The sequence below is a fragment of the Dendropsophus ebraccatus genome, chromosome 13 (assembly GCF_027789765.1).
Source record: "Dendropsophus ebraccatus isolate aDenEbr1 chromosome 13, aDenEbr1.pat, whole genome shotgun sequence".
Classification (NCBI taxonomy): domain Eukaryota; kingdom Metazoa; phylum Chordata; class Amphibia; order Anura; family Hylidae; genus Dendropsophus; species Dendropsophus ebraccatus.
This window is the reverse complement of record NC_091466.1, coordinates 18,585,602-18,607,064: the sequence shown is the minus strand read 5'-3', so window position 1 is coordinate 18,607,064 and position 21,463 is coordinate 18,585,602. Positions and strand designations below refer to the sequence as shown.

Sequence of the window (21,463 nt, the reverse complement as noted above, 5' to 3'; positions counted from 1 at the left end):
CACAGGACAATACGGATTCTTGATATAGCTTGTGGGTTTGTATAGGCTTCCCAGGGTGCAGCCTTGCTCTGTGATACTAACATGGCACAGGGTGTCAGTACTTTATATGGTGCATGTAGAAGGTGCTGGGCAGCCCGTCTGATCTAACAGTATGGGCATTACCAAAGGGTTGTGATTCAATATGGTGCACAACTGCTAAATATTAGCCTGACACCCTATAGGAGCCTTTACTAAAGTACAAGTTTAATACTATGCAGCCAGTGTCCTCATGAGTAGTGGGTTTGCGAGTGAATGAACAGATGCAAAATACTGATAAACACGGTGGATGACGGACGCCATGCTGCTGGGAACTGTCATCTTGGCTGGCCTTGAATTGGTAACATCGGTAACACCCTGACCCTCAGTTGCAGATTGAAAACCCTCCATGAGACAGAAGTTTGGCTTACCGCTCTACGACCTGGCACTTTATGCTCTCTTATAAAGGGGTGACAAGTGGCACTGCGTAAAAAGACAGGAGGGTGGCGCTATAGATGCAAACTTGTAGCACAAGGAATCAATAAGCAAATAAACGGGCAGAACAGAAGGGATTACTAAGAAAATTAACAAACCAAGTTAGGGGATGTAAAGACATTAATAGGTAAAAAAAAAATAACACTCCATCAGCAGGTATAATGATGTCATCGGGGAGAGCGCAGGCTGTAAGAAGGTGAAATTGGCCATATTCTGTAAGATCATCTAGGAAAGGCCAGGTATAGCTCTAGTAAGTAAGGCCATTTCAGACGGGGTGGAGGAAATAATTATGTATTCTGATCGATACTTTGTCCTTGAGCAAAATGACACTTTAAAAATGTCAATAATGAAAATCCCAGAAATTCCTCAAACCAGAGAGAGAGAGAGAGAGCACCTCCATTACCTATAAATCAGAGCCGGGAAGAGCATCCTCAAAACACATCCGAAATAAAAATAAACACCCGGAGACCACATTATTGTGATATATATTAAGTCTCTGCTGGAAGACCATGAACATCTGCAAGGTTGAAATAGCTCATTTCCTCCATCATTATTTACAGTTCTTACCGTAGCCCCGGTTCAGCAGTAATGTCAGTGCGCAGTTAGATACCGGCATGGATACAGCCATAGCAGGTCCCCCCCACTCAGTGTTAGGCTGCTCAGGCAATCGCTGGCTGCGGCAGGAAAGCGCAGTCAATGGCTGAGTAAGGCACCCGAAGATGCCGCATCACGGGAGCGTGTTTTTTACTATAACAGCAGCAACATATCTTAAAAGGGAAACTATAAGCAGGTTAGACAAATCTAACCTGCTGATAGCCCCCTATTATGCATTGGGCGTTGAAGAGGAAGGTATGTCGGCGTGGCATGCATTCCATTTGTTGCAGGAAGTTTGGGTATCTGACGTGTTTGTCTCCATGGACACCTAAATCTCCGATGGCAAATGGAATGCATTGCGCACCAGGTCCAGTATACTTCGTGACAGGTACGCTTATCAGGAGCGTATACATTTAAATGTGACAGTGTGATTGACGGGACAAGGAGCCATTGGCTCCCCGTCCTGTCAATCACTTGTGTAACCAGAGGCAGCAATATGCCTCCAGCCACATAAGGTCACTCTCTCCTCCAACCCTGAGTGACATCACCTGTGCAGTTGAAAAGCAGGAAGGGCAAGAAGAGGCTGGAGTAGAGCAGCGTACAGCAGGTGAGTATGGTTTTTTTATTCTGTTTTTCAGTTTTTACTGTCAGGAAATACTAATGTTTCCTGAAGCACTTCCTGATCAGTATTTCCTGACATGGGGAGATGTGCAGAAGGCATTACCGTTTTCAACTAAGCATTTACCATTTTTCTGCGTCAGGGGATTTGTGGAGGTTGCAATCAAAATGATGGTAACCTTAAAGAGACCCTGACAAACTCAACAGGACCCAAAGGATGCCACTTGGATCTGTCAGAAAACAGAAGACTCATAAGGTCATGGCTTCTGTTATAGATGGGAAGAAAGCCTAAGCGGTATAAAGGCAGAATGTAGCACACCTATATGTATTACTGGTAATTACACACATAATGTACATACAAACAGATGCCGATGTCTAATAACAGTAGTCAATATAGATTTCCTTCATGTTTAGACAAGATGACTAAAAAGGGGAAAAAAAAAGAAAATCGGGAACATTTGCAGGTTTAATTGTCTGTGCCTTGCGTCATGTCATTCACGTGTGTGTATAAACATATATATGTAATTACGTATAATTACACAGACGAGCACAGACATTTGTATTAGCAATCTGCCATATTTCAGGATTTCCGTGCAACTGTGACTATTAGCTGAGACTTAGCATTCAGTACCTTGTGTCTTCAAGTGTCCTTACACATGTTCATGTATTATCGAGTAATGTACACACTTGTAACGCTCGCTGGAGCTCTGTCGCAGATGCTTATGCCATTGATTCTCACACAGTGCATTTACAGAGCTTTAGCATAGAAAACACTAGAAAACAACTCAAACACTTAATAAAGCCTTTCATAGGACTTTATATTACAGAGGTTGTCTGGTTCAGGAAACCTCTAAGAGAATTATAAATTAACAGATAAGAGTCTCGTATTCAGGACCCTCCATCGATTAGGGAGAATGGAAAGTTACTGCAAAGATTTTCTGTGGAAGTCATTATGTCACTGCTAGGACAGACCATTGGTCTCTATACAGGCCATGTAATGCCGCTTTTCACCAGTGGAGGTGTTGCAGGGGAACTAATAAGTTACTGCCCGGTTCCCCGTAGCTGACCACTGGACGTCCCTTTAGAAGGGCACCCTTATGTTCCTAGGCTAGAGAAGGCCACCCTTATGTTCCTAGGCTAGAGAAGGCCATACACACAGTGTAATATGCGAGTTGGCCAAACCCATCAATTTCATTGGTACCAGCCGACCATGTAATGAGAACAGTGGCTTTTCCCACAATGGGAGAGTTAAGACTTGGTCATGTTGGAATTCAGCTTCCTGCTCTCTGTTAGGAATAGCAGCAGGAAAGGAGAGTCGGTTACACATGGGCTAAGACTGTGGACAGAAGGGGGAGAAACCTTGGAGGGCAGCTCATCCAAGCTGGAGAAAGAAAGAAAAGCACATAAAAGGTAGTTTGTTTGGGAGAATCATATAGGCTGTAAGTATAGTAGGAAAACAGAGCTCACACAGCAAATTGCAGGTGCTAAAGAAGAGAATCTAAGCACCATTTTTATTAAGGATTTAAGGAGAGCATCTCTGTGTGCCAAATTAGTGTCCAAACAAGAAAAAAAAATTTTTTTCAAAAGGTGTCCATGGCCTTTAAAGGGAAATGTGTCACTAGGTTTATGCTGCCTTAAATGAGGGCAGTATAAACTAGTGACAGAAATGCTGAACAGATCGGTTACATAATTCTGTTTAGCTGTTCTCCTAATATGCAGGAGAATAGGATTCTTGCCACACCCCTCACCCGACCCTCCAGCTGCTGATTGAAAGATGACTGCCTATACACAGCATGGATAGATAACTGCCAATCAGCAGCTGGTGGGCGGAGTTTTCTGCTTCTCATGAATATCCAGGACTACTGGGTTCATGCACATAATGGAGAGGACTACTTATTGTCCATGTTATTCAGGAGGATATCTCCGAATAAGCTGCACAGAACAATGTAAGTGATATATCATTCTGTTTAGCTTCTCTGTCACTAGTTTATTCTACCCTTAGATAAAACAGCATAAACCTACTGACAGAGTCTCTTTAAACATGACTTGGGATTTTCAGCCAAACCAGAGTATCCTCCAAAAGGAAGAGGCATCCATCTGTAGAAAGCTGTTTCTATGTTCTCTTCGCAGCAGAACAGGGTACCTAACTACGGAGGGAGGTATACAATATAACAGAACAACTACAAGGAAGAAGGTACAGTATACAGTATGGGGGAACAACTACAGATGGGGGAGGGAGGTATACAGTACGGGGACTACCTGAAAAGGGGAATGTATACAGTATGGAGGAACAACTACAGAGGGCGGAGGGAAGTATACAGTATGGAGACTACCTTTAGAGGGGGATGTATACAATATGAGGAGAGAACTACGGGGGGAGTGGGAGGTATACAGCATGGGGGGGGGTGGGTCTAACTACAGGGGAACTTACAGTATTCTGTAGGAACTTAACAGTATGGTGGATAAATATCTTATAGAGTGGGGTAACAATGTAGGGGCATACTGTGTTTCTCTGAAAATAAGACCTACCCCATAAATAAGTCCTAGTAATTTTTTCAGAGGACCCTGACTTATTTTCAGAGAAACACAGTATGTGTATAGACAGACAGACAGACTGATAGATAGATAGATAGATAGATATGAAAAAATATAAAGACTCGATAGAAACATACAAATATTACAATCATCACTTAATGACTGGTAATAAAAACCACAGAAAGTGCAGAGAAAATACGGCCTGGAAACCGATGGGTTAAACCAACTTTAGCTCCTGAAAACCTGACTTTTCTGGTATCTGCCATGTTTAATAACATTTAGAAGACGCGGATCCAACGTGTCACCTATCCGCTTATCTGTAATTTCTTTCTATCCTTTTGAACTTTGATGGGATCTGGGTTCTGATCGTCACATCTACTCGGGTGTATTTCATGCTAGAGAGAATCGGCAGCGTGTGACATTTCGGAAGGCGAGCTGTGGATTTCGGTCCCCGGCACACCAGCTTGTCGTACATGGCGAGGTACAGGGGATGCTACACTGGGTTTGTGATGCTAAACAGGGACAACAGTAATTAAACAGTCATATGGCATGATAGCCTTTACTACAAACCATCATGCGGCAGGGCCATATGTGGATTCTGTTAAAAGCCAAACTCTTGTGCAATCTGTCAGCCCACACTGAAGTCTCACATTTCCTGACTTGTTATTTACAATCTTGAAATAGCACGGGCTCTATTCAACTCTATCCTAAAGATAAGCAAGTGGCGAAGAAGGAAGAATACGGAGATGACGACAATGCTCCACATAAAAAAAAAAAGGATCAAATAGTAGATGTATCACTACTTAAAGAGGTTATCTAGGTGTAGGGGGGGGGGGGGGGGGGGAGACAGCCACTTTCTCCCAAAAACACCACATCTCCTGTCCTCCGTTTGGGTGTGGTATGGCAGGTCAGTCCCATTAAAGTAAATAGAGGTGAATTGTAATACTGCACACAACCTGAGGACACGGGTGGTGCTATTTTGTAAGAATGTAGTGGTGTTCTTTCTAATCCTGGAAAACCATTTAAGGGTAGCTTCGCACGTACCGGATCCACAGTGCATTTTTCATTCTGCTGCCAGAATGTGACCCGGCCCCTTTAACCCCCTGCATCCCACCGCCTGCAGCCCCTGGCCCGGAGCATACATTACCTGCTTGACGCCGCGGCTGTATGTGAGGCTCCCGTCGATGTGATGCAGGGGGTTAAAGGGGCCGGCTTACATATCCACAGGGGAATGAATATTCCGCTGCGGATATGTAACTCCCAAAGACTTTCACACTACATGGATCCGCAGCAGCGTGAAATCCACTGTGGATTCAGTACGTGTGAAGCTACCCTAAAGCAATCTGTAACCATGGTATCACCTCCCCCAAATCTACTGTTAGGGTGGGTTCATACTGAGGAATTCTCGCAGATAATGTCAGCGAAATTCCGCTGTCTGTCCCCACGCACGGCCGCGCGCCTTTCCACCGGCTCCCTAGACACCATTCTATGGGCCGGTGTATTCCGCTATCCATCGAAAGAAGTAACATGTCACTTCTTTCGGCGGATAGCGGAATACGCCGGCCCATAGAATGGTGTCTAGGGAGCTGGCGGGAAGGCCCACGGGCAGACAGCAGAATTCCACGGACATTATCCGCTAGAATTCCTCAGTATGAACCCACCCATACTGTTCACTAGATGAACTGAACTGGAATGCTCCTTGTGCAGTCAATTTTCGTGCACTCCGCCATCTGCTCAAAGTATTGACGCATCAATTTTTTGGGGAAGGGGGGGGGAGTGCGCAGGAGCCGTCCTATTGAACCATTGGGACAGGCAAAACTTTAAACGGACTTCCCTTGAAATTCTGTGAAAATTCTGTAGTTTGAACAGACCTTTTGGGGTGAAGAAGAAAACATCTTTTATCCTCCAGCAGCGGTGTGAATGAGGTAGGGCCCCAGGCATGCAATGTACCCGCCTGCACCTGTGTATCTGCACCTGTAAATAGTGGTGTCCTATGCTCTGTTATATCCTGTAATATCAAAAGATTATTTATACAGAGAAAGGGCCAAAATATTACTACACTCCATGGAGGGGGTCAAGATCCAGAAAACAGAGAGGACTGGTTAATGCTGAACTTTTAGTTTTCATTAAATGGAAACCAGATGAACAATAGTGGTTATTGCCAGCAATCACTAGGATTAAAGGGGTTCTACCTACTTCTAAAGGCCCCATTATACAGACCGATACTGCCACGTCCTTCTGAGAGATCACCGATCATGTCGTAGGTGGGTGTTCAGGTAATAGCTCATAAAACCCTGATCGCACCCTGATCACCGAAAGGTATAATAGGATCAGTAAACCAGACGTGATCAGCAAGATCGGCACCCATACAAGGACCGCTCGGGCTGCTGTCTAATAAGGATCTCTTTACAATCAACTGTAGGTAAATCTAGAGGCAAGTGTTAAAGGAGAACTCCCGGCAAAATCTAGGAGGAGGTACGGGGATGATTCCACTACATATACTTTCTACACAGACGTCTTTTTCTATACTTTTACATATCCTTTTACATATACTGTGCCCCCTGCTGGACCCTTCCGGTATATCGACCGGTTCGTGACGTCACATCTGTTTTTAGAGAAATTGAAGCCTGCCTGATCTACTAAATTGAGGGAAATGGCACTATATGTGCATTTCCTATAATTAGTGTATATTAGGGATTTGTCTAACTTTGCTTATGTAATATATTAAAAAAGAGATTTTGGTTGGAGTTCTCCTTTAAGCTTCCCTGCAGCACCTCTACAAAAGAAAGGAGGAATAACGGACGAAGCCCATTCATATTAATAGGTTGTGTGTGTAACGCGGGGGAGGTCCTCCACGAATAAATACACTCTTGGTAACTAAGCTGGCCATAGTATTTAGGGTATTGAGTAATAAAATATGGGTTAAGGGTGCCTGTACCACTTCATGGCAGCAATCCAAGAATGCGGATGTGTGCTGTATAGCGCAATCACTCTGTTTCCTGTAAGGTTATTGCTATCCTCCCTGGACTCTGTTCACAGCCTGGGTTATTCTTGCTGCTGCGCACAGCCTCTCCTGGGAATATCAATGAGAATATATATATATAGCTTCCTATAGATGTAACCTTGCTATGTGATACCTAAGAATGGAATCATAGGATTGCATCTGGCAATTCCAACATTTAAGACGTCATCTAACAAGAACATGTCCTGAGATCCCCAGTGATTCTCTTGTTATAGAGGACCAGTGCCATCTCCAGTCTTGCCTCCTTCATACCAGCCAATAATGGGGTGTCTCGACATCAGGATAACCCCAAAAAACGGTTTTGGCCGAACACAAGTGATGTACACGACAGCTGATAAGACTATTCATAGCACAATAAGCACGAGTAATAGATATCTCACCTCTGGTGTTACGTCTCTTGGAGCAAACCCAGTTCCTCCTGTTGTAAGAATCAAGTTAAGTTCTTTTTCATCGCACCAGTCTATTAATGATTCCTGGCAAAAGACATCAATGTCAGCAAGGGCATCTTATTGAGAAAGATAAAAGTTATAGAAATCATGCACTATGGCAGCTTCAAAGAGAATTTGATCTTTTTTTCTAGTCTGAGTTTTGTTTTCTCTTTCATAAAGACAAAAATAACATTAAAAGAAGCAAAAAAAGACAGTGGTAAAAAAAAAGCTAAAAAAAAAGCTAAAAATCTAATCTATCAATCCAAGGAGAGGTGATATAGTGAGCATGTCCCATGAACTGTGACTATTCTGTGTATGGGAACTATTATATCTATAGCATGTAACACCCATCATCTGACTTGAGACCAACCATTGTTCACGTGGTGCCTCAAGACTCCAGGGTGAGGTTTCCTTCTGTAGATCTTAAACAGGATATCCAGGCTTAGAAAAACATGGCTGCTCCCCCCCCCCCCCCCCCCCCATATACGGCCCTGATCCACTCTTGTCCTCAGCTTGGGTGTGGGTTTTGTAGCTTAATTCCATTAATGTGAATGGGGCTGAACGGTAATACCACACACAACCTAAGTACAGGGGTGGAGAGTTTTTTCCAATCCTGGATAGCCCCTTTAAGGAGGTTGAACCGTTATTTCTCTTCTCAGCACATGGCTACATGAACACATTCCCATCACTAAAGCACAGGGAAAAATGTTATGTAGACGAGGAAAGCCCTCCAAAGATTTTGCCCCTCCGAACGCAGCAAATACTATATACAACCAAAACCAAAGCTGGCTGCGAGTGGTCCCAAATAAAGAAACCTCTGTGATCAGGGATTAAGTAGATGCAAATCCCCATGTGCTCACATCCTGTGCAGGTGGATGCTGTAGCTTACAGCCTTAGGGTATGTGCACACTGAGGAATCCGGGAGGATCACCCGCCACGGATTCCACAGCTCGCTCCTGCTCACATCTCCACTGGTCCCATAGACTTCGGGTCAGGAAGATTCCTTATTCCGCTCGAAGAATTATTCTTTGGGTGGACAGCGGAATCTGCATGACCATAAAATGGAGTCTATGGCACAGGCGGAGATGCGCACAGCCGCGAGTGGGGCTAGCTGTGGAATCCGTCCACATTCCTAAGTGCGCACATACCCTTAGGCTTCTTCACTCTCTGCACAAGCGGTCACAGACTGATATTGGCATGGTGGGAAATCAGCATGTGTCATGGAAAGGACAACATAACTGATGGACCACCATTTCAGTCAATGGAGTCCATCGATATCAGTAATGTAATGTTATTTTCCCTCCTTTGTCAGAGCAGAACAAAAGAAACCTTGGTATAATGAAGCTTTGGGGTGGTAACATGACTATTAGGAGACTCAGTTATCAGGCGGGCAGGGGGGCACAAACAATGGCCCATCCCCCATGGCAATAAAAAAGGTGCAAGGGGTCCATTCCTAAGGTAATGTGAGGCCACGTTTACACACCCTTGCTTGCCGTGATTTCTTTCTTGTTTCGTTTTTATTTTTATTTTCATATACGCAATGGTTGTTTAGGGTTTGGTGTACCCAGCTTTATGGCGTAACACTGAAGGCTTATAACCTTCACAAATACCCTCCAACCAGGGGTTCCCATATTACTGAACAGCTTAAGTTAGCACATAAAGAACTAATAAAGGTGATTTACATTTGTTCTGTTAAAACAAGACAGAAGGCTAGAGCTTCTTTATGATAAGCATTCATCAGTACAGCTTCATTATGGGGATGAACAATGGAATACAATACCTTAATATCTTCTATTTCATCCGGCACAATCTTATACGCTGATACAGTCCCACCCAATCTGCAATTGGAAACATAAATCTTATTACATTTGCAGTCAGGAAAATATGTTTTACATAAACACACAAAGGAAAATGACCCCCTCAGTATTACTATCAGGTTACCATGGGTCCGATCATATGTGATATCGAAAAATATCGGACACAGATTGGATCTGTCATATGCAGCAAGCCCTAAAACTGAAGGAGATTTATCGTCGCTGTATGTGAATGGGGTTTTACATAATCCTATTTGTCTTAATTAATAAAAAGGAAGTGTTTTAAGGAAGGCCAGCGATTGCTAAAAGCTGGCAGCCAGCAGGGGGAGGGGGGAAATTGATAAGAACTAGGCGCTTACCTCTTCTTGTGCCCTCGGAGACAGGCCACAGGACTCCCACTTAGCTCCGGAATCTACTGGGTGTCTACGCCACAATCCGGCTGATGGACTGGCCTGTCAGCCAATCAGTGACTGGGGCGGGACACTGCTCCAGTCAATGATTGCCACAGAGGCCAGTTCAACAACGGTCCCGTGGCCGCTTCCTGTGGGCACCAGGAGAGGTAAGTGCTTACTTACCTTGTAGGATTGGTGATTACTTTAACTATTAAGACCCTCAACCTGTTAATAGAGTGTCCTTTATATGTACATAAGTGCCTACTTGTTACCATTTCCCCCTTCCCCCTGCAGGCTGCAGGCTTTTAGCAATCGCTGGACTTTTCCTTTAACAAAGGGCCAGCTGGACAAAAAAAAAACCTACTCCCCTTTCCCTGATGCCCTGCACTCCAACTGACCCCAAGTCCATAGTCAACTTGGCTTCTTCCTGTGACGTTGCAACAATACAGGAACTGGCCACACAGCCAATCACTGGCCTCAGTGGTGACCCACCACAGTCAGGGACTGGCGAGTATGCCTTATGGTTGGCAGCACCTGAACAATTTTAAAAATAAACAACCCCCTTTAAAATAAAATTGCATTGCACTGTATACTTTAACCCTTTGAAGACCGGGCCAAGTTTAATTTTTGCCCGCTCATTTTTTTTCCTCCTCGTGCTTAAAAGGCCATAGCGCTTGCATTTTTTCACCTAAAGACCCACATGAGCCCTTATGTTTTGCATCACGAATTGTACTTTGCAATGGCAGGCTTATTTTTTCCCTAAAGTATGCTAAAAATTATATGTGGTGAAATTGAAAAGAAACTATTTTATTTTATTTGGGGGGAGTTTTGTATTTACGCAGTTTGCCCTATGGTAAAACTAATATGTTATACATGTTCCTCAAGTTAGCACGATTACAAAGATACCTAACTTATATAACTTTTATTTTATTTGATGGCTTTCAAAAAAATAAAATAAATGTTCCTTAAAATCGCTCTATTCCCATGCATATAGCACTTTTATCCTTTGATCTATGGGGCTGTGTAAGGTGTGATTTTTTGCGCCATGATCTGTACTTTCTATTGGTACCTTGATTACGCATATGTGACTTTCTGATCACTTTTTATTAAAATTTTTCTGGATTTGATGCAACCAAAAATGTGCAATGTTGCACTCTGGTGGGTTTTTGCGCTTTCACTCTTTACCGTGTGAGATCAGGAATGTAATAATTTAATAGTTCGGCCGATTATGCACGCGGTGATACCAAATATGTTTATTTATTTGTTTTTATTTATAAAATTGAAGGGGGTGATTCAGACTTTTGTTAGGGCAGGGGATTTTTTTTTTAATTAATAAAGTAGAAGTAGAAAACTAAGTAGAAGTTCCCCTGGGGGACGTCTAGTATTACTACATTGATCTCTCATTGAGATTTAGGCAGTACATATATATTAGACAGATCAATAAGATCGGCGATCTATAGCTCTCACCTGCTGCAGCCAAGAATAGATCAGATTCGGGATCAGCGCCATTGCGGCGCAGACCCACGGCCGGACCAGATAGAGTGACCGCTCCTCTGCTATCCTGAAGGGGGGGGGGGATTTTCCCCCACTAGACCACCAGGTATGGGGAAAAACAGCATTTAAAGGGCTAATTAGCGGGCAAGCCAAATAAATGATGATGAGTAAAGGAAGTGGGAGTGAGGGTGACATAAGGAGGCAGTTTAGCATACATAGTGACAACACAAGTATTTAAAGTGACTCTGTACCCACAATCTGATCCCCCCCCCTCCCTAAACCGCTTGTACCGTTAGATAGCTGCTTTTAATCCAAAATTTGTCCTGGGGTCCTAAAAACAACTTTTAAACTTGCAGCCCAGTGTCGAATTGGCGTGACCTAGAATACCCATGGGATTGTGACACCTCCTCCCTCTTCATTATTAGGGAATGCCCCTAGAACGATTTCTCCTATTCATCACCATTCTGGACACTGCACATGTGCTGGATCATTAAGGCCCCTGTGTAGTGTTCAAGGAAGGAATAGGAAAAATCCTGCCTGGGGGCGTTCCTAGTGATAAGGAGGGCGGGGAGGAGAGACGGAAGGGCGTCGCGACCCTAGAGCACAGACAACTAGGCCACGACAATTTTACACAGGGCTGCAAGTTTAAAAGTTGTTTTTAGGACAATAACAGCATCATTAGGAGCAGGCCAAAAATGGCCTTAAAGGGGTTATCTAGCGCTACAAAAACATGGCCACGTTTGCCCCACTCTTGTCTCCAGTTCAGGTGCGGTTTGCAATTAAGCTTCATTTATTTCAATGGAACTGAGTTTGAAACCCCACCCAATCTGGAGACAAGAGAGGGGGAAAAGTGGTTATGTTTTTGTAGCGCTGAATAACCCCTTTAAGGACCAGAGCCCATTTTTGAAATCTGACCAGTCTCACTTCATGTGGATATAGCTCGGTGATGCTATAACTTTTCCTCTCGTTTCTGAGAAACTTTTTGTGAACTTTTGTAATTTAGGTTTGTGGTAAATTTTGGCCGATATCCTTACGATTTTCTAGTGAAAAATGCACTTGTTTCACGAAAAACTGGCAAACTGGAATTTCTTTAACAATGAATTGTCTGCTGTCACTGTGCGAGTTTAACCCCTTCGAGTGAGCGATATGTACATAAACATCCTGACTGTCAGAGAGTTTTGACGTGTGCGGGATTGCTGCAGCCTGATCCCGGCAGGTGCCCAGTTATCAGTGACAGCCGAGCCGCACCGCGGATAGCATAGGCAAAGTTTCTATGTCCATTTTACCCGCGGACATAACTGTATGTCCATAAGCGGGAACTTGGCCATTCTGCAGCTATAGACTGAATTCCTCAAACAGGCAGTGGACAGCAGTTTATAGAAAAGTGAGATGCCAAGAGCCCAAAGCATTGGAGTTTTTTTTAGTAAGATATAAAGTAGTTTTGGTAAATGACCTAAATGACATATGTTAGAAAGTCACAAAAGGATAGCAAATAAAAATCCCAATTCCAAAGCAGATCTATGAAAACCTATGGCAACCTGAGTCTATATATACGTTGTTCATATGGCTAAGAATAGAGCCCTTTTGATCATCTTCACCCCACTGAAGCACTACAGATATGGATAAACCATTCAAAATTCTGAAAGAATCCGATTTATTTTAAGACCGCCATACAGAGACATGTGGGCGTTATGGCCGGCATGAGACACAGAGCACTTCTGAAATTAAACACCTAAAATTAGATGAAGCCGAGGACCAGTTTAGGCAGACATACCGAAACGATAAACTTAAAAGATGTACTTCTGAAAGGTTAGATAAAAAAGCTTTGAGCTCTTTATAGTGCAGCAAGCACTGTGGGGGTCGCCGGGATCGTCCTTTGAAGCACTGGATGGCTGGAAATTGAGACAGTTCACTGTATTTCTCTGTCTGAAATCTACTTAATTCTCAATTTCAGATATTGTATGTAGACGTGCCATCTCATCTACTAAGGACCAACTTTATAAAACAAAAAATACAGAACTTCTTCCTGATTTAGACAATTTAAAAGTAGCTGAAAGGATAGGATAACACAGTAATCAGGATCAAGTGGTAAAAGGGGACTAATTTTCTTTAAAGGGACACACACATCAGTAAAAAAAAAAAAAAAGTAGACCACCAGCCTTTTCACTGTAAGCAGTGCACTTTCTCCAGTACCTGTGATGGCGACAGGGGGAAGACTGTTTATGTGTAGCTGGTGCAGGTATTATTTTCGGAGAAATACAGTATGCCCATACCCTGTAGTCCCGCTCTATTTGGTAGTTACCTGTTAGGCTACTATACTATAAGTTCCCTATAGTTAGGCCACATACTGTATACTTCCCTCCCCCTCTGTAGTTGTTCTCCCATACTTTATACATCCCTCCCTACAGTACAGCCCCCCATACTGTATACCTCCCTCCTCCTTTTATAGTTTTCCCCCATACTGTATACATTTCCCTCTGCAGTAAGCCCCCCCCCCCATACTGTATACCTCCCTCCCCCTTTTAAAGTTTTCCCCCCATAGTGTATACATCGTCCCACTGCAGGTAGTCCCCATACTGTATACCTCCCTCCCCCTTTTATAGTTTCCCCCCCATACTGTATACATCGTCCCACTGCAGGTAGTCCCCATACTGTATACCTCCCTCCTCCTTTTATAGTTTTCCCCCATAGTGTATACACCGTCCCACTGCAGGTAGTCCCCATACTGTATACCTCCCTCCTCCTTTTATAGTTTCCCCCCCATACTGTATACATCGTCCCACTGCAGGTAGTCCCCATACTGTATACCTCCCTCCTCCTTTTATAGTTTTCCCCCATAGTGTATACATCGTCCCACTGCAGGTAGTCCCCATACTGTATACCTCCTTCCTCCTTTTATAGTTTTCCCCCTATAGTGTATACACCGTCCCACTGCAGGTAGTCCCCATACTGTATACCTCCCTCCTCCTTTTATAGTTTTCCCCCTATAGTGTATACACCGTCCCACTGCAGGTAGTCCCCATACTGTATACCTCCCTCCTCCTTTTATAGTTTCCCCCCTATAGTGTATACACCGTCCCACTGCAGGTAGTCCCCGTACTTCATACCTCCCTCCCACCTCTGTAGTTTTTCCTTCATACTGTATACATCCCCCTTGGCAGTGAAGCCCCCCGTACTATAGACTTCACTCCCCCCTCTGCAGTTGTTCCCCCATATTGTATATATCCCCACTGCAGGTAGTTCCCATACTGTATAGCTCTCTGTAGTTGGCCCATGTACCATCCGTCCCCCACATTGAATGTTCCCTACCGTCCATCTTCTTACCCCTCCTAGCTCCCCTACAGCTTGTGCTGAGCAGGTGAGGGCGGAGGATAACAAGTCTGGCACTGATTGGCTGATACTCAACCACCCAGTATCAGGGATCTGGTCAGCTGACTGTAACTAGGGCTTATATTTGGAGTAGGGCTTATATTTCAAGCCTTCACCAAAAAGTCTGCAAAATGAAGCTAGGTCTTATTTTCGGAAAAACGCGTTAGTTGTCACTCGCCATGAAAACCAAAGCTAAGCAACAACTACTGTATACTGACTCTTCGAGCTATGAGAAATCCATCTGCAAATGACTATGATGAACTGATCATCATGATCCATACCTTTCATGTGAATTGGCATTAGCCATTGTTATGATGCCAATCATGGCCACCAGCAATAGCGAATCAGCCAATGTGACCCCCACATGCCTCCTGTGGACTGACAACTGGGTGTCAATGATGTCCTTCTCTGAGACAAAGGATTGCCTGGCTATCTATCCCACACTATCCACTAGTTATCCCGCCATAACTACAGAACCAATGACTGAGAGTAACATAGGGGATGTCATCTGAGTACATCCATACATTACCGAATAACACAACCGTGTACTTGATGGTCACTAAGCAACATAGTTGTCAGCGTATATTCATGTCCTACATTAAAACGGAGGGATCCTTTAAATGCACTACACATTACACCTGTTACAGCATCTCCCGGTCATCCCCGAAATAGTTTACTAAAGAAATGAACAGCCTGCGATAAGCATTGAGTTCAAGCCCCGCAGCATTAACCAGTGACAAAGACGAACGGCAAGATGGTTGGTATGGAAACCATAGTGAAGAGCCTCTTACTAACCTGCCCGTGTGCTACACGCCGTCCAGATGCTCCAGCTGAGCTGTGGTGTTTAAGAACATATTTAAAGAAATACTACTGCCACTAATAATAATAATATAAAAAGTACGAATATCCAATATTACCATCAACTTCTGGCCCCATTGTGTTCTCCATGATAAAGGAGTCACATGGCGTGGGTATAACTAGCGCCTCTACAACTCATGCAGTGGGACACCCGACGACCATGTGATCGCTGGATCCAATGGAGACAGCCCTATTCACTACATAGCAATCATTAAAGGTGAATTCTGGGAAAATCAATCGCTGCAGCAACTAGAGAATGACTTTACATTGTGCACGGGTCACATGACCTGCCTAAGCCACGCTACCTTCTTCCTCCATTCCAGTAGTATACTGGCAGACCAGGGAATACCCATGGATGACCCATTGACTTTAATTGATTAAACATAGCTTATTACTCAATTGAGTCAGACCAATGTGGCCATCAGCTAATAACCAAAGTTAGGTCCTATTCACATATCCGTGGTTGCGGACTGAACATAGGGCCAACAGATTTCAATGTCCATACGTGTGTACGGGGCCCAATCTGTGTCGCACACTTTGCTATCCTCAATTTAGTGCTCCGTAAAGCACGAACCACTACTGATGCACGTTCGTAGTCGTGGGTTCGCGGCCAATGTCAGACATTTCTAACCATTGAGATCGCATTTTCCGCATCTGTCCTTGGGAAGACAATCAGCATGAATGGCAGTATGTGATCTGCAAGGGTGGATTCATACAAAAATCAGTTGAGAGTATCTTCTGTGGATGACGAAGAAAATGCGGTAACAACACCACCAGCCTATGTTCTTCCAGCAATGGCTGTAGAGAGTCTGTTTTCTGATGTTTCTTGCCTTACACACCAACATCTACCCATTCAATAAAACAGACACTACTCGTCCCAGAAGACAACCCTTTCCCAATTAACGGAGGTCCAATTCTGTAAAAACTAGAGATAATAGCGCAAACTATGACACCCCATACAGCCCTGTAGGTTAAAAAAAATGAGCTATAGGAGTTACAATAGGGCCATTTTAAATATACCTATTTGCAAAAAAAAAAAAAAAAAGTTTTACTGTTAATAACAATAGTAAAACAGTAAAAAAGCGATGTAAACCTGCATATCGCTGTACTCAGATTGACCTTTAGAATAAAGATGAAATGTCAGTTTTACTGTCAAGTGTATTACATAAATGCGGAACACCCCAAACTTTGGTAATTACATTATTGGTCCTAAATTCACCCCATAAATTATATTTTGAGGGTTCAGTCATTAAATTTTACAGGGCCATGTGAGGACCATCTACAGGGCCTTAACATGGCCCTGTAGATGGAAAAATAAAAGAGTTATAGGCCAGGAGGAAAAAAAGAAAATGCAAAAATGGAAATTGTGGCGGTCCATAAGGTCATTTTGGGCTTCATCCTGGTTAAGGACCTGGTCTGTACTTTTTGAACTTTAAGGACCTTCAATGATGTTGAAGAGCTGGTATTATCAATGTAGCCTGGAGTCTTCGCTTAGTGCCAATGTCGGGCACAGGTAGAGACTAGAGATGTCCCAGGATACTGATGCGAGCAGCATCAGTAGCCGATGTTGTATTTAACCCTTAGGGGACACAGCCAGTTTTCATTTTTGCGTTTTCGTTTTTCCCTCCTCGTGTATATAAGGCCATAGCGCCTGCATTTTTCCACCTAGAGACCCAAATGAGCCCTTATTTTTTGCGCAACTAATTGTACTTTGCTAAGGCAGATGTAATTTTTGCCTAAAATGTGCCGGGAAACCAGAAAAAAATTATATGTGTGGTGAAATTGAAAAAAAAAACGCATTTCTTTTATTTGGGGGAAATGTGTTTTTACGCCATTCGCCCTGGGGTAAAACTGACTTGTTATGCATGTTCCTCAAGTCGTTACGATTAAAACGATATGTAACATGTATAACTTATATTGTATCTGATGGCCTGTATAAAATTCAAACCGTTGTTAACCAATATACGTTCCTTAAAATCGCTCCATTCCCGGGCTTATAGCGCTTTTATCCTTTGGTCTATGGGTCTGTGTGAGGTGTCATTTTTTGCGCCATGATGTGATCTTTCTATCGGTACCTTGATTGCGCATATATGACTTTTTGATCGCTTTTTATTACAATTATTCTGGATTTGATGCGACCAAAAATGCGCAATTTTGCACTTTGGGATTTTTTTGTGCTGACGCCGTTTACCGTGTGAGATCAGGAATGTGATTAATTAATAGTTCGGGCGATTACGCACGCGGCGATAGCAAACATGTTTGTTTATTAATTTATTTATTTATTTTTATTTATAAAATGGGGAAAGGGGGGTGATTCAGACTTTTATTAGGGGAGGGGGTTTTGTGTTATTAAAAATACTTTTTTCTTTTACTTTAGACATATACTAGAAGCCCCCCTGGGGGGCTTCTAGTATATGCACTCTGATCTCTCATAGAGATCCATGCAGTATAGTTATACTGCATGAATCCATGAGATCGGTGTTCTATTACTTTTGGCTGCTGCAGCCAAAAGCAATAGAATGCCGAGCCGGGATCAGCGCCATTACGGAGCAGACCCCGGCCCGGTATGGATGCAGGGATCGCCCCCCCGCAATCGCGCCGCAGGGGGGCGATCCCCCCACTAGACCACCAGGGATGTGTAACCGCAAGTATTTAGAAGCAGCTGTCAACTTTGACAGCTGCTTCTAAGTACTTAATTAGCGGGCACGGCGATCGGACCGTGCCCGCTAATAGCCGCGAGCCCGGGCTACTCGCGGCACCCGGGATCGCGGCAGTTCAGAGGGTGGTCGCCGCGCGACCCCCCTCTGAACTCCCATAGCGGCACGAGGACGTTAAATAACGTCCTGGTGCAGCTATGGGTTAAAGGAGAAATCCTGTGAAAATTTGTATTAAAGTATTGTATTGCCCCCCAAAAGTTATACAAATCACCAAAATACACTACCGTTCAAAAGTTTGGGGTCACATTGAAATGTCCTTATTTTTTAAGGAAAAGCACTGTACTTTTCAAAGAAGATAACTTTAAACTAGACCTAACTTGTCAGCTGACTAGGCCGCTCAGCCAATCACAGGCTGCGGCGGCTGACAGACCGCTTTTAAGCTAGAGTGCGAGGGACTTGGGGAGAAGCAGACCGCAGGAGCAGCCCTGGAGCCTGGATAGGTAATGTATATAGTTTAAGCAAGGGCTGCAAGGACATCGCTAACGATGTCCCTGCAGCCCTTGTTAAACGATTATCGGGCAGTGTAAAAGGCCCAGTAAACGAGCACCAATCTAGCAGAACGGTGGTCGTTTACAGGTATTATCGGGCCTTCATCAGCACGTGTAATATCAACCTATAAGTGTAATTACATGGCCGTTAATAATAAACGAACTTGGGGTCAACTGGGACTCCATCCAGGTACCAGTGAATATTTTATAGCTAGAATAGAGCTGCAGACGGTGCTATTCCTGCTGTTAGAAATATAAAAAAAACAAATAATAATAATAATAATTTAAAAAAAACAAAAAAAACAGGATAACTGTTATGGTTATTTATTTTAAGTCCTGGACAAACCATTTAAGTAAAAATAAATAGTGAGCATAATAGAATCCTAAACATTGTCGGAGCTTACGGACTCGCACACTCTGTTTAGAAGTTCAGAATAAAAAGAGCATCTCGGAATTTCCTAAAACAGTTATCTAGCTGTGCATGCTAAGCTCTTTATGGTAAGCTGCAATTTCCCTAAACTCAATTGAAGAGCCAGAAAAGCCAAGTTTACTTTGAAATGAATGAAATATCTCACAGATTTGCGAAGGATTACCAGGCGAAGAACCATCTGCTTCTTTTCAACATATCATTAGATTCCCTTCTCTCAATGTTAACAGTTATGACTGATTGTATATGATCCATTTATCATTCCCAGTGGGGCCTTACACAGTCATGATGTATAAAGGAATGAGGGGAATTCACTTTCCAACAGTCTATGGACCCTCTTGGTTAGCTTTATTAGGGGTTTGAAGAAGACATTTTTATTATATAACCTTGTGCCGTTCCTCTCTTAGGGTACTATTACACAGAACAATAATCAGCCAAATGGGCCCTATCCTGCCGATTATTGTTCCTTGTAATAAACACAATGATCAGCCGATGATCGTTGTCATCAGCTGATCATTGATATAGGTTTGGACCTATAATTGTCGGCCACTGACCACCCAACGCTACTTGTAATAGCGGTGCGCGGCCAGCGGCTGATGATTTGCAAAGTAAATACATTACCTATCCATGGTCCAGGGCTCCTCCTGCGCACTGCAGCTTCAGAGCGACCTGTCTGAGCTGACAGGCCGCTCAGCCAATCACTGTCCGGGACCCCCGCAGCCAGTGAATGGCTGAGCGGCCTGTCAGTTAAGACAGGCTGCTCTGATGCTGCAGCGCGTGGGACCCAGGGAGAAGCAGTGCGCAGGAGGAGCCCTGGACCATGGATAGGTAATGTATGCCAGTTTAGCAAGGGCTGCAAGGACATTTGGTAACAATGTCCATGCAGCCCTTGTTAAACAATTATCGAGCTGTGTAATAGGCCCAGTAAACGAGCGCCAATCTAGCAGATCGGCGCTCATTTACAGTTACTATCGGGCCCCCATCGACCCGTGTAATAACACCCTAAGGGCCAGTTCACACTGAAGAATCAGCGAGGTAAGGGTTCCGAGCGGAAAGTGTTCTTGCAGAATTTTATGCGGAATCCGCCAGGAAAAAAAAGTGTTCCATTTGGAATCACCTCTGGCGGAATTCTGCGCAAATTCATTTTTTATTTAATCAAAGTCAATCATTTTTTCCAATTCCGAGTATTCCGTGCAGAAAAATTTCAGGGCAGAAACTCCCTGCTCAAATCATTTCAATGGGAATCCGCCAGAAGAAATGACATGTCAACTCTTGCGGAAAACGGATCCGCTGCGGAAATTGCGCTGTGTGAACTGCAGAGCACAAATTCTATTGAACTCACTGGAATTTCGCTCTGCACTATATTTTCAGGCGGAATTTTTTAGTGAGGATTCAGCACTGATTTCTCCTCCATTAACTAGGTGTTACCATAAACAGTCCAACGATCTGAGCACTGATTGGACAGTTTCATACTATACAGGACCCACCCCCCAAGTGTTAACATCCAGTTGTCAATTTATTCCTTAGTTTATAGTAGGAATAACAGAAGGAAAGTACTACATAGGGTCCCAGAATTCATACATTACAGGAGAGACAACTGCTTACAGTGTTTCTCTAAAAATATGACCGGGTCTAAAAAAAAAAAAAAGGACTGGGGCCTATTTTCGGGGTAGGTCTAATTTTTTCCATGAGCAACAATCTCACATTGTACTCTATTCCTTCCTTATACTTCAAAGAGTAGCCTTTTTATTTTGAACTCTGGGGGTAAAAATGTACCGTTATCTGGGGGTAGGTAAAAATGTACCGTTACCTACACTACCGTTCAAAAGTTTGGGGTCACATTGAGATGTCCTTATTTTTGAAGGAAAAGCACTGTACTTTCAATGAAGATAACTTTAAACTAGTCCTAATTTTAAACAAATACACTCTATAGATTGCTAATGTGGTAAATGACTATTCTAGCTGCAAATGTCTGGTTTTTGGTGCAATATCTACATAGGTGTATAGAGGCCCATTTCCAGCAACTATCACTCCAGTGTTCTAATGGTACAATGTGTTTGCTCATTGGCTCAGAAGGCTAATTGATGATTAGAAAACAATGTGCAATCATGTTCACACATCTGAAAACAGTCTAGCTCGTTACAGAAGCTACAAAACTGACCTTCCTTTGAGCAGATTGTGTTTCTGGAGCATCACA

At 43.4% G+C, this 21,463-nt stretch overlaps 1 protein-coding gene across 14 annotated transcripts in view; it reads right to left on the bottom strand.

Annotated features, from left to right (window-relative positions):
* The window catches only part of GPHN (gephyrin), a 237,088-nt gene that overhangs the window by 129,717 nt on the left and 85,908 nt on the right, over window positions 1–21,463 (bottom strand). For all 14 annotated transcript variants that reach the window (XM_069950663.1, XM_069950657.1, XM_069950656.1 and 11 more), the window contains exons 3-4: window positions 9,488–9,545; window positions 7,660–7,752 (exon numbers count right to left, since the gene is read on the bottom strand). In XM_069950663.1, coding sequence (XP_069806764.1) covers window positions 7,660–7,752; window positions 9,488–9,545 — 151 coding nt within the window. The remainder of the gene's footprint in view (window positions 1–7,659; window positions 7,753–9,487; window positions 9,546–21,463) is intronic.